The sequence below is a fragment of the Oncorhynchus mykiss genome, chromosome 20 (genome assembly GCF_057628025.1).
Source record: "Oncorhynchus mykiss isolate SJ-2025 chromosome 20, ASM5762802v1, whole genome shotgun sequence".
Classification (NCBI taxonomy): Eukaryota; Metazoa; Chordata; class Actinopteri; order Salmoniformes; family Salmonidae; genus Oncorhynchus; species Oncorhynchus mykiss.
The window spans coordinates 46,736,825-46,752,011 of NC_143041.1; the positions used below are offsets into that span (position 1 = coordinate 46,736,825).

The 15,187-nt window shown below is 41.0% G+C and overlaps 1 protein-coding gene and 1 long non-coding RNA gene across 2 annotated transcripts in view; both read left to right on the top strand.

Annotated features, from left to right (window-relative positions):
* The window catches only part of LOC118942075 (uncharacterized), a 784,985-nt gene that overhangs the window by 443,432 nt on the left and 326,366 nt on the right, over positions 1–15,187 (top strand). The window lies entirely within an intron of this gene.
* LOC110499605 (uncharacterized) overlaps positions 4,392–15,187 on the top strand; it is a 30,333-nt gene continuing 19,537 nt past the window's right edge. The window contains exons 1-4 of the mRNA XM_090213140.1: positions 4,392–4,725; positions 4,858–5,065; positions 5,184–5,350; positions 5,493–5,623. Coding sequence (XP_090069266.1) covers positions 4,567–4,725; positions 4,858–5,065; positions 5,184–5,350; positions 5,493–5,623 — 665 coding nt within the window. The 5' untranslated portion in view covers positions 4,392–4,566. The remainder of the gene's footprint in view (positions 4,726–4,857; positions 5,066–5,183; positions 5,351–5,492; positions 5,624–15,187) is intronic.

Consider the following 15,187-nt stretch of genomic DNA (forward strand, 5'->3'; position numbering starts at 1 on the left):
TTAGACCCTACTGAACTCAGTAGTCTATTACTAGGGTGGTCTACTGAACTCAGTAGTCTATTATCAGAGTGGTCTACTGAACCCAGTAGTCTGTTACTAGGGTGGCCTACTGAACTCAGTAGTCTGTTATCAGGGTGGTCTACTGAACTCAGTAGTCTATTACCAGGGTGGTCTACTGTTAGACCCTACTGAACTCAGTAGTCTATTACTAGGGTGGTCTACTGAACTCTGTAGTCTATTATCAGAGTGGTCTACTGAACCCAGTAGTCTGTTACTAGGGTTGTCTACTGAACTCAGTAGTCTGTTACTAGGGTGGTCTACTGAACTCAGTAGTCTGTTATCAGGGTGGTCTACTGAACTCAGTAGTCTATTATCAGGGTGGTCTACTGAACTCAGTAGTCTATTACCAGGGTGGTCTACTGAACTCAGTAGTCTGTTACTAGGGTGGTCTACTGAACTCAGTAGTCTGTTACTAGGGTGGTCTACTGAACCCAGTAGTCTGTTACTAGGGTGGTCTACTGAACTCAGTAGTCTGTTACTAGGGTGGTCTACTGAACTCAGTAGTCTGTTACTAGGGTGGTCTACTGAACTCAGTAGTCTGTTACCAGAGTGGTCTACTGAACCCAGTAGTCTGTTACTAGGGTGGTCTACTGAACTCAGTAGTCTGTTACTAGGGTGGTCTACTGAACTCAGTAGTCTGTTATCAGGGTGGTCTACTGAACTCAGTAGTCTATTATCAGGGTGGTCTACTGAACTCAGTAGTCTATTACCAGGGTGGTCTACTGAACTCAGTAGTCTGTTACTAGGGTGGTCTACTGAACTCAGTAGTCTGTTACTAGGGTGGTCTACTGAACCCAGTAGTCTGTTACTAGGGTGGTCTACTGAACTCAGTAGTCTGTTACTAGGGTGGTCTACTGAACTCAGTAGTCTGTTACTAGGGTGGTCTACTGAACTCAGTAGTCTGTTACTAGGGTGGTCTACTGAACTCAGTAGTCTATTACCAGGGTGGTCTACTGAACTCAGTAGTCTGTTACTAGGGTGGTCTGCTGAACTCAGTAGTCTGTTACCAGGGTGGTCTAATGCTAGTCCCCTACTGGTAGTGCCTGGGATGATCTGCTAAAAGTTTGTAAAGGCCTATCCACCCTCGCTTGACAGACAGAGAGAAAGCCCTGTGGGCCAGGTCAGTGAGATTAGCTATTTGTACATACACAACAATGACAAGGACAAGGCAGCGTAGGCCTTACCGTCCCGACACTAGAGACCCTACAGATCCGGACTATGTATACACCTCCACTTGATGGACTACGAGCAACGAACAGTATCGTACGCCATGTGTTGATTGTGGCTTCAAGTAAAGACATTCTCACCCCTCACTACTGGTGAACCTATCTGAAACGTTAACAGATTCAAGGCAGCAGATGTCCACAGCAACCGTCAGGACACGCTCATCTAGCATTGCATTATAATCTAGCTGAGAGCCTACCGTTTCTCTACGTACAAATATCGAGCATATTCCGTCAAATCGGGCCATATCATGACGTACATATCCTGATAAATAGTATTTGCTGTGATTTAAATGATTAAAATCCAACCCAAGCAGCAACACATGTCTGTTTTTCTCATGGAAGTACCTGGCTAGTTACAGATGTTGGTGCCCTGGTTTTGTGGTTTAATTTCAGAGGGCCAGTGTGGGACGGCCATGGGGCAGATGGCTGACAAGAGGATTATCTGACTAAGCCTTTGTCATCTGGTGCTAGTAGCTACGCATGTTGTCTGTGGAGAAACACAAGGTGGATGGACGCCTCCTGTCTGTTCTGTACACACAGTGTTGTCTAGACCCGCTACTATAACCTTCATGGTTAATATCTGACCCGCTACTATAACCTTCACGGTTATTATCCTCCTCTACTATAACCTTCATGGTTATTATCCCCCTCCACTATAACCTTCATGGTTATTATCTGACCCCCCTCTACTATAACCTTCATGGTTATTATCCCCCTCCACTATAACCTTCATGGTTATTATCTGACCCCCCTCTACTATAACCTTCATGGTTATTATCCCCCTCCACTATAACCTTCATGGTTATTATCTGACCCCCCTCTACTATAACCTTCATGGTTATTATCTGACCCCCTCTACTATAACCTTCATGGTTATTATCCCCCTCCACTATAACCTTCATGGTTATTATCTGACCCCCGCTACTATAACATTCATGGTTAATATCTGACCCGCTACTATAACCTTCATGGTTATTATCCCCCTCCACTATAACCTTCATGGTTATTATCTGACCCCCTCTACTATAACCTTCATGGTTATTATCTGACCCCCCTCTACTATAACCTTCACAGTTATTATCTGACCCCCTCTACTATAACCTTCATGGTTATTATCTGACCCCCTCTACTATAACCTTCATGGTTCATATCTGACCCGCTACTATAACCTTCATGGTTATTATCTGACCCCCCTCTACTATAACCGTCATGGTTATTATCTGACCCCCCTCTACTATAACCTTCATGGTTATTATCTGAGCCCCTCTTCAAAAGTAGCTACCCTTTGCCTTGATGACAGCTTTGTACTCTTGGCATTCTCTCAACCAGAGACTTTTTCTTGTTAAGTTACAGCTTTATTCTAAAATGTATAAAATAAAATACTTGTTACCTCATGCCGTTCGACATGCCGCTTGTCTGTTCTAATTTGCTTCTAGCGAAAAGCATGGTTAGCGACCTAATAATGCCTTCAAAGCTGAGCACATGTTGAGGGCTGGGAAGGACGAAGGGGGACATCTGAGGGGAAAAAGGTGATCCATATTTTTTAAATACGCTGGTAGGGACTCAAGGCCCTATGAACAGACTGGAGTACGTTCCAAAAGGCACCCTATTCCTTATTGGCCCCTGGTCAAAAGTGTGCACTATGTAGGGAATAGGGTACCATAGGGCTCTGATATAAAGTAGTGCACTATGTAGTAGTGCACTATGTAGAGAATAGGGTGCCATAGGGCTCTGGTCAAAAGTAGTGCACTAGGGAATAGGGTGCCATAGGGCTTTGATATAAAGTAGTGCACTATGTAGGGAATAGGGTGCCATAGGGCTCTGATATAAAGTAGTGCACTAGGGAATAGATCTGCAGCATTTCACAGAGAGTTGGAATAATCACCCTTTAAGTACAGAGGCGAACCTGACACCTCACCAGCTGTGGCATATCGGAATGCTCCACACACCTGTGTCTGAGCCAGACTATGCAGAGGTATGTGTCTGTGTGATCTGTGAGTGGCTTGACAGATTTTCCTTTAAATTTATCATCACTAATACAGATTTGTTTCTTTTGAGCATTCCAGATTCAGCAGGTGGAGAACCTGCTTCATGAGGAGGATCATCTGGAAACACTAACAATGGGGTCATTGTTCCTGACATCCCACGCCCCCTTGTCTACTGAGAATCGTGCCGTGCTGCAACATCAAGTGAACCCTACCACTGACTCCTCATATTTTGGTCAGGACATATACATGCTCTTCGATTAGTTATGAGTCTCCAGCCTCTTTAGGCGCAGTCCTCCCCTGATACAACCTGATACAAGAGAAGGTGAAATAAGAAAATGTTCCTTCATAGTATTTTTTTTTTTTTACATTTAAAAACGGATGTGTTTTACAGAATTGTACATGTGCCTTACACTTCTGTACAGTACTGTATGTATGTACATACAGGTGACTATGTTTAGACTATGAAACAAATAGGACATGACCTACTTATGAGTTGCCATGAAAGAAAGTTCAATTAATTCAATTCAAAATGGCGAGAACAGGCATTTGTAGCTAAATGCTTTTGGTTAGCTTGATAATAATAATTACATGATTTATCATTCTACGGTATGTATGTACAGTATGTGATATAGTAGAATGTAATGAACCGACACTGAATCGTAGGAGCTAACTACTAACTACTAGCTATGTAGAAGTTGGACGGAAGACTGCCCACAGCTGTGGGTCAAAAGTGCAAACGAAGAACAAAACAGTTTCAAAAGTGAACAAAAAATAATTAACACTGCAAGCAAACTAGCCAAAATGATGGGTGGTTGATAGCGGAATTTAAAAATAAAATAAAAAAATAAAATACATTTTTCAAAATACATAAAGTTTTTCATTCTATTACAAAGTATTAGATTGCGATTTTTTTTTAAAATTTAAGGCCTCGTTTTTGGTTTTAGAACAATTATTTTTGATTTAAAAAAATATATATTTTTGCTCTCGACAAAAAGACACAAATGTACCTGCTATTTTAACAGTAAAGTTAGAATAATGTGATTCATGTAGGTGCCAATGGCATCATAAACAGGACTTATCAGGCTTTTAATGGCATTTGAGTACGGAACGCGTCAAGGTATATATTTTTTAGACACGCAGAAGGCGTTCCGTATTTGAACAGAGAACAACACGAGCTTGTTTCCAAGGTTACAGACAGACACTGAAATGTCAGTCCGTCAGTGTAAATGCGACTGTTTACAGAAATCATAGAATAAAAACAGTTTCACAAAGCTTTAAAAAGAAAAGCTAAAATGGACAATTGTGATTTGGAGAAGCTTGCAATTTCGGGACAGACGTTGCAGCCTGCGTTCAAAGCAGATGTAACAACTTATAAAGTTACTGTTGCAAGCGATGTCGACCAGGTTACATTGGACCTGCTCACAAGTGACTGCGGAGCCAGTTATAAAATCGTAAGTTTCAACCAAGTAACGTTTGGATGCGAATATATATATATTTAAATACTATAAGATATCCTACACTGTGTACTAGGCACATAATTTGTTCTTCACGCTCTTGCAAATCAATACATTTGACATTTTCAGCGTTGTGGTGATGGCTCAAAGTCCATCAAACTGAATGATGGATTGAATTTGGTTGAAATAGAGGTGGGAGCCGAGGACGGCACCTCCAAAAAATATTGCATTGAGGTCACCAAACTGTCTGCGAGGACTGCAGAGTTGAGTGACCTTACAATTGAAGGAAATGTTCAATTACAACCTACATTTTCGGCAAACATCTATGATTACTCAAGTAAGTGGATATGCATTAAAAAAATAAAGATATATGAAAATAAAGTATGTTTTCTATTTTATTCTATGACTTATATAATGTGCTGTTAAAAAAAAAAACTGGTAATCTTTTCATTTAGGCACAGTTCCTTTCTACTGTAATTCGGTGACCATACTGCCCAAAGTTCCTGATAAAAACATGAAAGTTTCAGTGAATGAAGAAAGTGATTCCCAACCTTCTCCATTGACTGTTGGAGAAACTGTCGTCAGTATCAAGGTCTTGTCAGCAGATGGCAGCAATTCTCAGGTAATAACACAAACTGCTACTGTACTGGCAACGTTTTTTATGGAAACCTTTGCTAAATCTTTGTACTTTAGATATAATGATACATCAAATATTCAGTAATTCCTGATGGATTAAAGAACGTCTCTTTCAAAACCACTCCCAGATGTACTATGTGTTGGTGATGCGAGAGCAGATTCCCATGGCTGTGTCTTTCAGTGATGTGAAAGAGCAGGTCTCCTATGAGTGCCCTGTCACTCTGACGGCCCTCTACAGACCCATATCCATCAACCAGAGGTAGAGTGACTATAGCAGGGGTATTCTAATCCTACCCTGGAGATAGTGACTATAGCAGGGGTATTCTAATCCTACCCTGGAGATAGTGACTATAGCAGGGGTATTCTAATCCTACCATGGAGATAAAGTTACTATAGCAGGGGTATTCTAATCCTACCCTGGAGATAAAGTTACTATAGCAGGGGTATTCTAATCCTACCCTGGAGGTAAAGTTACTATAGCAGGGTTATTCTAATCCTACCATGGAGATAGTTACTATAGCAGGGGTATTATAATCCTACCCTGGAGATAAAGTTACTATAGCAGGGGTATTCTAATCCTACCCTGGAGATAAAGTTACTATAGCAGGGGTATTCTAATCCTACCCTGGAGATAGTTACTATAGCAGGGGTATTCTAATCCTACCCTGGAGGTAAAGTTACTATAGCAGGGGTATTCTAATCCTACCATGGAGATAAAGTTACTATAGCAGGGGTATTCTAATCCTACCCTGGAGGTAAAGTTACTATAGCAGGGGTATTCTAATCCTACCATGGAGATAAAGTTACTATAGCAGGGGTATTCTAATCCTACCATGGAGATAGTGACTATAGCAGGGGTATTCTAATCCTACCATGGAGATAGTGACTATAGCAGGGGTATTCTAATCCTACCCTGGAGATAAAGTTACTATAGCAGGGGTATTCTAATCCTACCCTGGAGATAGTTACTATAGCAGGGGTATTCTAATCCTACCCTGGAGGTAAAGTTACTATAGCAGGGGTATTCTAATCCTACCATGGAGATAAAGTTACTATAGCAGGGGTATTCTAATCCTACCCTGGAGGTAAAGTTACTATAGCAGGGGTATTCTAATCCTATCATGGAGATAAAGTTACTATAGCAGGGGTATTCTAATCCTACCCTGGAGGTAAAGTTACTATAGCAGGGGTATTCTAATCCTATCATGGAGATAGTTACTATAGCAGGGGTATTCTAATCCTACCCTGGAGGTAAAGTTACTATAGCAGGGGTATTCTAATCCTACCCTGGAGATAAAGTTACTATAGCAGGGGTATTCTAATCCTATCATGGAGATAGTTACTATAGCAGGGGTATTCTAATCCTATCATGGAGATAGTTACTATAGCAGGGGTATTCTAATCCTACCCTGGAGGTAAAGTTACTATAGCAGGGGTATTCTAATCCTACCATGGAGATAAAGTTACTATAGCAGGGGTATTCTAATCCTACCCTGGAGGTAAAGTTACTATAGCAGGGGTATTCTAATCCTACCCTGTAGGTAAAGTTACTATAGCAGGGGTATTCTAATCCTACCCTGGAGATAGTTACTATAGCAGGGGTATTCTAATCCTATCATGGAGATAGTTACTATAGCAGGGGTATTCTAATCCTACCCTGGAGATAAAGTTACTATAGCAGGGGTATTCTAATCCTATCATGGAGGTAAAGTTACTATAGCAGGGGTATTCTAATCCTACCCTGTAGGTAAAGTTACTATAGCAGGGGTATTCTAATCCTACCCTGTAGGTAAAGTTACTATAGCAGGGGTATTCTAATCCTACCCTGTAGGTAAAGTTACTATAGCAGGGGTATTCTAATCCTACCCTGTAGGTAAAGTTACTATAGCAGGGGTATTCTAATCCTACCCTGTAGGTAAAGTTACTATAGCAGGGGTATTCTAATCCTACCCTGGAGGTAAAGTTACTATAGCAGGCGTATTCTAATCCTACCCTGGAGATAGTTACTATAGCAGGGGTATTCTAATCCTACCCTGGAGGTAAAGTTACTATAGCAGGGGTATTCTAATCCTACCCTGGAGATAAAGTTACTATAGCAGGGGTATTCTAATCCTATCATGGAGATAGTTACTATAGCAGGGGTATTCTAATCCTACCCTGTAGGTAAAGTTACTATAGCAGGGGTATTCTAATCCTACCCTGGAGGTAAAGTTACTATAGCAGGGGTATTCTAATCCTACCCTGGAGGTAAAGTTACTATAGCAGGGGTATTCTAATCCTACCATGGAGATAAAGTTACTATAGCAGGGGTATTCTAATCCTACCCTGGAGGTAAAGTTACTATAGCAGGGGTATTCTAATCCTACCCTGGAGGTAAAGTTACTATAGCAGGGGTATTCTAATCCTACCATGGAGATAAAGTTACTATAGCAGGGGTATTCTAATCCTATCATGGAGATAGTTACTATAGCAGGGGTATTCTAATCCTATCATGGAGATAGTTACTATAGCAGGGGTATTCTAATCCTACCCTGGAGGTAAAGTTACTATAGCAGGGGTATTCTAATCCTACCATGGAGATAAAGTTACTATAGCAGGGGTATTCTAATCCTACCCTGGAGGTAAAGTTACTATAGCAGGGGTATTCTAATCCTACCCTGTAGGTAAAGTTACTATAGCAGGGGTATTCTAATCCTACCCTGGAGATAGTTACTATAGCAGGGGTATTCTAATCCTATCATGGAGATAGTTACTATAGCAGGGGTATTCTAATCCTACCCTGGAGATAAAGTTACTATAGCAGGGGTATTCTAATCCTATCATGGAGGTAAAGTTACTATAGCAGGGGTATTCTAATCCTACCCTGTAGGTAAAGTTACTATAGCAGGGGTATTCTAATCCTACCCTGTAGGTAAAGTTACTATAGCAGGGGTATTCTAATCCTACCCTGTAGGTAAAGTTACTATAGCAGGGGTATTCTAATCCTACCCTGTAGGTAAAGTTACTATAGCAGGGGTATTCTAATCCTACCCTGTAGGTAAAGTTACTATAGCAGGGGTATTCTAATCCTACCCTGGAGGTAAAGTTACTATAGCAGGCGTATTCTAATCCTACCCTGGAGATAGTTACTATAGCAGGGGTATTCTAATCCTACCCTGGAGGTAAAGTTACTATAGCAGGGGTATTCTAATCCTACCCTGGAGATAAAGTTACTATAGCAGGGGTATTCTAATCCTATCATGGAGATAGTTACTATAGCAGGGGTATTCTAATCCTACCCTGTAGGTAAAGTTACTATAGCAGGGGTATTCTAATCCTACCCTGGAGGTAAAGTTACTATAGCAGGGGTATTCTAATCCTACCCTGGAGGTAAAGTTACTATAGCAGGGGTATTCTAATCCTACCATGGAGATAAAGTTACTATAGCAGGGGTATTCTAATCCTACCCTGGAGGTAAAGTTACTATAGCAGGGGTATTCTAATCCTACCCTGGAGGTAAAGTTACTATAGCAGGGGTATTCTAATCCTACCATGGAGATAAAGTTACTATAGCAGGGGTATTCTAATCCTACCCTGGAGATAAAGTTACTATAGCAGGGGTATTCTAATCCTACCCTGGAGGTAAAGTTACTATAGCAGGGGTATTCTAATCCTACCCTGGAGGTAAAGTTACTATAGCAGGGGTATTCTAATCCTACCCTGGAGGTAAAGTTACTATAGCAGGGGTATTCTAATCCTACCCTGGAGATAAAGTTACTATAGCAGGGGTATTCTAATCCTATCATGGAGATAGTTACTATAGCAGGGGTATTCTAATCCTACCCTGGAGATAAAGTTACTATAGCAGGGGTATTCTAATCCTACCCTGGAGATAAAGTTACTATAGCAGGGGTATTCTAATCCTACCCTGGAGGTAAAGTTACTATAGCAGGGGTATTCTAATCCTACCATGGAGATAGTTACTATAGCAGGGGTATTCTAATCCTACCCTGGAGGTAAAGTTACTATAGCAGGGGTATTCTAATCCTACCCTGGAGATAAAGTTACTATAGCAGGGGTATTCTAATCCTACCATGGAGATAAAGTTACTATAGCAGGGGTATTCTAATCCTACCCTGGAGATAAAGTTACTATAGCAGGGGTATTCTAATCCTACCCTGGAGATAAAGTTACTATAGCAGGGGTATTCTAATCCTACCCTGGAGGTAAAGTTACTATAGCAGGGGTATTCTAATCCTACCCTGGAGATAAAGTTACTATAGCAGGGGTATTCTAATCCTACCCTGGAGATAAAGTTACTATAGCAGGGGTATTCTAATCCTACCCTGGAGGTAAAGTTACTATAGCAGGGGTATTCTAATCCTACCCTGGAGATAAAGTTACTATAGCAGGGGTATTCTAATCCTACCCTGGAGGTAAAGTTACTATAGCAGGGGTATTCTAATCCTACCCTGGAGATAAAGTTACTATAGCAGGGGTATTCTAATCCTACCCTGGAGATAAAGTTACTATAGCAGGGGTATTCTAATCCTACCCTGGAGGTAAAGTTACTATAGCAGGGGTATTCTAATCCTACCATGGAGGTAAAGTTACTATAGCAGGGGTATTCTAATCCTACCCTGGAGGTAAAGTTACTATAGCAGGGTTATTCTAATCCTACCATGGAGATAAAGTTACTATAGCAGGGGTATTCTAATCCTACCCTGGAGGTAAAGTTACTATAGCAGGGGTATTCTAATCCTACCATGGAGATAAAGTTACTATAGCAGGGGTATTCTAATCCTACCATGGAGATAGTTACTATAGCAGGGGTATTCTAATCCTACCATGGAGGTAAAGTTACTATAGCAGGGGTATTCTAATCCTACCCTGGAGGTAAAGTTACTATAGCAGGGGTATTCTAATCCTACCCTGGAGGTAAAGTTACTATAGCAGGGGTATTCTAATCCTACCCTGGAGGTAAAGTTACTATAGCAGGGGTATTCTAATCCTACCATGGAGATAGTTACTATAGCAGGGGTATTCTAATCCTACCCTGGAGGTAAAGTTACTATAGCAGGGGTATTCTAATCCTACCCTGTAGGTAAAGTTACTATAGCAGGGGTATTCTAATCCTACCCTGGAGGTAAAGTTACTATAGCAGGGGTATTCTAATCCTACCATGGAGATAAAGTTACTATAGCAGGGGTATTCTAATCCTACCCTGGAGGTAAAGTTACTATAGCAGGGGTATTCTAATCCTACCATGGAGATAAAGTTACTATAGCAGGGGTATTCTAATCCTACCATGGAGATAGTGACTATAGCAGGGGTATTCTAATCCTACCCTGGAGGTAAAGTTACTATAGCAGGGGTATTCTAATCCTACCATGGAGATAAAGTTACTATAGCAGGGGTATTCTAATCCTACCCTGGAGATAGTTACTATAGCAGGGGTATTCTAATCCTACCCTGGAGGTAAAGTTACTATAGCAGGGGTATTCTAATCCTACCATGGAGATAAAGTTACTATAGCAGGGGTATTCTAATCCTACCCTGGAGGTAAAGTTACTATAGCAGGGGTATTCTAATCCTACCATGGAGATAAAGTTACTATAGCAGGGGTATTCTAATCCTACCATGGAGATAGTTACTATAGCAGGGGTATTCTAATCCTACCCTGGAGGTAAAGTTACTATAGCAGGGGTATTCTAATCCTACCCTGTAGGTAAAGTTACTATAGCAGGGGTATTCTAATCCTACCCTGGAGGTAAAGTTACTATAGCAGGGGTATTCTAATCCTACCATGGAGATAAAGTTACTATAGCAGGGGTATTCTAATCCTACCCTGGAGGTAAAGTTACTATAGCAGGGGTATTCTAATCCTACCATGGAGATAAAGTTACTATAGCAGGGGTATTCTAATCCTACCATGGAGATAGTGACTATAGCAGGGGTATTCTAATCCTACCATGGAGATAGTGACTATTGCAGGGGTATTCTAATCCTACCCTGGAGATGAAGTTACTATAGCAGGGGTATTCTAATCCTACCCTGGAGGTAAAGTTACTATAGCAGGGGTATTCTAATCCTACCATGGAGATAGTTACTATAGCAGGGGTATTCTAATCCTACCATGGAGATAAAGTTACTATAGCAGGGGTATTCTAATCCTACCCTGGAGGTAAAGTTACTATAGCAGGGGTATTCTAATCCTATCATGGAGATAAAGTTACTATAGCAGGGGTATTCTAATCCTACCCTGGAGGTAAAGTTACTATAGCAGGGGTATTCTAATCCTATCATGGAGATAGTTACTATAGCAGGGGTATTCTAATCCTACCCTGGAGGTAAAGTTACTATAGCAGGGGTATTCTAATCCTACCCTGGAGATAAAGTTACTATAGCAGGGGTATTCTAATCCTATCATGGAGATAGTTACTATAGCAGGGGTATTCTAATCCTATCATGGAGATAGTTACTATAGCAGGGGTATTCTAATCCTACCCTGGAGGTAAAGTTACTATAGCAGGGGTATTCTAATCCTACCATGGAGATAAAGTTACTATAGCAGGGGTATTCTAATCCTACCCTGGAGGTAAAGTTACTATAGCAGGGGTATTCTAATCCTACCCTGTAGGTAAAGTTACTATAGCAGGGGTATTCTAATCCTACCCTGGAGATAGTTACTATAGCAGGGGTATTCTAATCCTATCATGGAGATAGTTACTATAGCAGGGGTATTCTAATCCTACCCTGGAGATAAAGTTACTATAGCAGGGGTATTCTAATCCTATCATGGAGGTAAAGTTACTATAGCAGGGGTATTCTAATCCTACCCTGTAGGTAAAGTTACTATAGCAGGGGTATTCTAATCCTACCCTGTAGGTAAAGTTACTATAGCAGGGGTATTCTAATCCTACCCTGTAGGTAAAGTTACTATAGCAGGGGTATTCTAATCCTACCCTGTAGGTAAAGTTACTATAGCAGGGGTATTCTAATCCCACCCTGTAGGTAAAGTTACTATAGCAGGGGTATTCTAATCCTACCCTGGAGGTAAAGTTACTATAGCAGGGGTATTCTAATCCTACCCTGGAGATAGTTACTATAGCAGGGGTATTCTAATCCTACCCTGGAGGTAAAGTTACTATAGCAGGGGTATTCTAATCCTACCCTGGAGATAAAGTTACTATAGCAGGGGTATTCTAATCCTATCATGGAGATAGTTACTATAGCAGGGGTATTCTAATCCTACCCTGTAGGTAAAGTTACTATAGCAGGGGTATTCTAATCCTACCCTGGAGGTAAAGTTACTATAGCAGGGGTATTCTAATCCTACCCTGGAGGTAAAGTTACTATAGCAGGGGTATTCTAATCCTACCATGGAGATAAAGTTACTATAGCAGGGGTATTCTAATCCTACCCTGGAGGTAAAGTTACTATAGCAGGGGTATTCTAATCCTACCCTGGAGGTAAAGTTACTATAGCAGGGGTATTCTAATCCTACCATGGAGATAAAGTTACTATAGCAGGGGTATTCTAATCCTACCCTGGAGATAAAGTTACTATAGCAGGGGTATTCTAATCCTACCCTGGAGGTAAAGTTACTATAGCAGGGGTATTCTAATCCTACCCTGTAGGTAAAGTTACTATAGCAGGGGTATTCTAATCCTACCCTGGAGATAGTTACTATAGCAGGGGTATTCTAATCCTATCATGGAGATAGTTACTATAGCAGGGGTATTCTAATCCTACCCTGGAGATAAAGTTACTATAGCAGGGGTATTCTAATCCTATCATGGAGGTAAAGTTACTATAGCAGGGGTATTCTAATCCTACCCTGTAGGTAAAGTTACTATAGCAGGGGTATTCTAATCCTACCCTGTAGGTAAAGTTACTATAGCAGGGGTATTCTAATCCTACCCTGTAGGTAAAGTTACTATAGCAGGGGTATTCTAATCCTACCCTGTAGGTAAAGTTACTATAGCAGGGGTATTCTAATCCTACCCTGTAGGTAAAGTTACTATAGCAGGGGTATTCTAATCCTACCCTGGAGGTAAAGTTACTATAGCAGGGGTATTCTAATCCTACCCTGGAGATAGTTACTATAGCAGGGGTATTCTAATCCTACCCTGGAGGTAAAGTTACTATAGCAGGGGTATTCTAATCCTACCCTGGAGATAAAGTTACTATAGCAGGGGTATTCTAATCCTATCATGGAGATAGTTACTATAGCAGGGGTATTCTAATCCTACCCTGTAGGTAAAGTTACTATAGCAGGGGTATTCTAATCCTACCCTGGAGGTAAAGTTACTATAGCAGGGGTATTCTAATCCTACCCTGGAGGTAAAGTTACTATAGCAGGGGTATTCTAATCCTACCATGGAGATAAAGTTACTATAGCAGGGGTATTCTAATCCTACCCTGGAGGTAAAGTTACTATAGCAGGGGTATTCTAATCCTACCCTGGAGGTAAAGTTACTATAGCAGGGGTATTCTAATCCTACCATGGAGATAAAGTTACTATAGCAGGGGTATTCTAATCCTACCCTGGAGATAAAGTTACTATAGCAGGGGTATTCTAATCCTACCCTGGAGGTAAAGTTACTATAGCAGGGGTATTCTAATCCTACCCTGGAGGTAAAGTTACTATAGCAGGGGTATTCTAATCCTACCCTGGAGGTAAAGTTACTATAGCAGGGGTATTCTAATCCTACCCTGGAGATAAAGTTACTATAGCAGGGGTATTCTAATCCTATCATGGAGATAGTTACTATAGCAGGGGTATTCTAATCCTACCCTGGAGATAAAGTTACTATAGCAGGGGTATTCTAATCCTACCCTGGAGATGAAGTTACTATAGCAGGGGTATTCTAATCCTACCCTGGAGGTAAAGTTACTATAGCAGGGGTATTCTAATCCTACCATGGAGATAGTTACTATAGCAGGGGTATTCTAATCCTACCCTGGAGGTAAAGTTACTATAGCAGGGGTATTCTAATCCTACCCTGGAGATAAAGTTACTATAGCAGGGGTATTCTAATCCTACCATGGAGATAAAGTTACTATAGCAGGGGTATTCTAATCCTACCCTGGAGGTAAAGTTACTATAGCAGGGGTATTCTAATCCTACCCTGGAGATAAAGTTACTATAGCAGGGGTATTCTAATCCTACCCTGGAGGTAAAGTTACTATAGCAGGGGTATTCTAATCCTACCCTGGAGATAAAGTTACTATAGCAGGGGTATTCTAATCCTACCCTGGAGATAAAGTTACTATAGCAGGGGTATTCTAATCCTACCCTGGAGGTAAAGTTACTATAGCAGGGGTATTCTAATCCTACCCTGGAGGTAAAGTTACTATAGCAGGGGTATTCTAATCCTACCATGGAGGTAAAGTTACTATAGCAGGGGTATTCTAATCCTACCCTGGAGGTAAAGTTACTATAGCAGGGGTATTCTAATCCTACCATGGAGATAAAGTTACTATAGCAGGGGTATTCTAATCCTACCCTGGAGGTAAAGTTACTATAGCAGGGGTATTCTAATCCTACCATGGAGATAAAGTTACTATAGCAGGGGTATTCTAATCCTACCATGGAGATAGTTACTATAGCAGGGGTATTCTAATCCTACCCTGGAGGTAAAGTTACTATAGCAGGGGTATTCTAATCCTACCCTGGAGGTAAAGTTACTATAGCAGGGGTATTCTAATCCTACCCTGGAGGTAAAGTTACTATAGCAGGGGTATTCTAATCCTACCCTGGAGGTAAAGTTACTATAGCAGGGGTATTCTAATCCTACCCTGGAGGTAAAGTTACTATAGCAGGGGTATTCTAATCCTA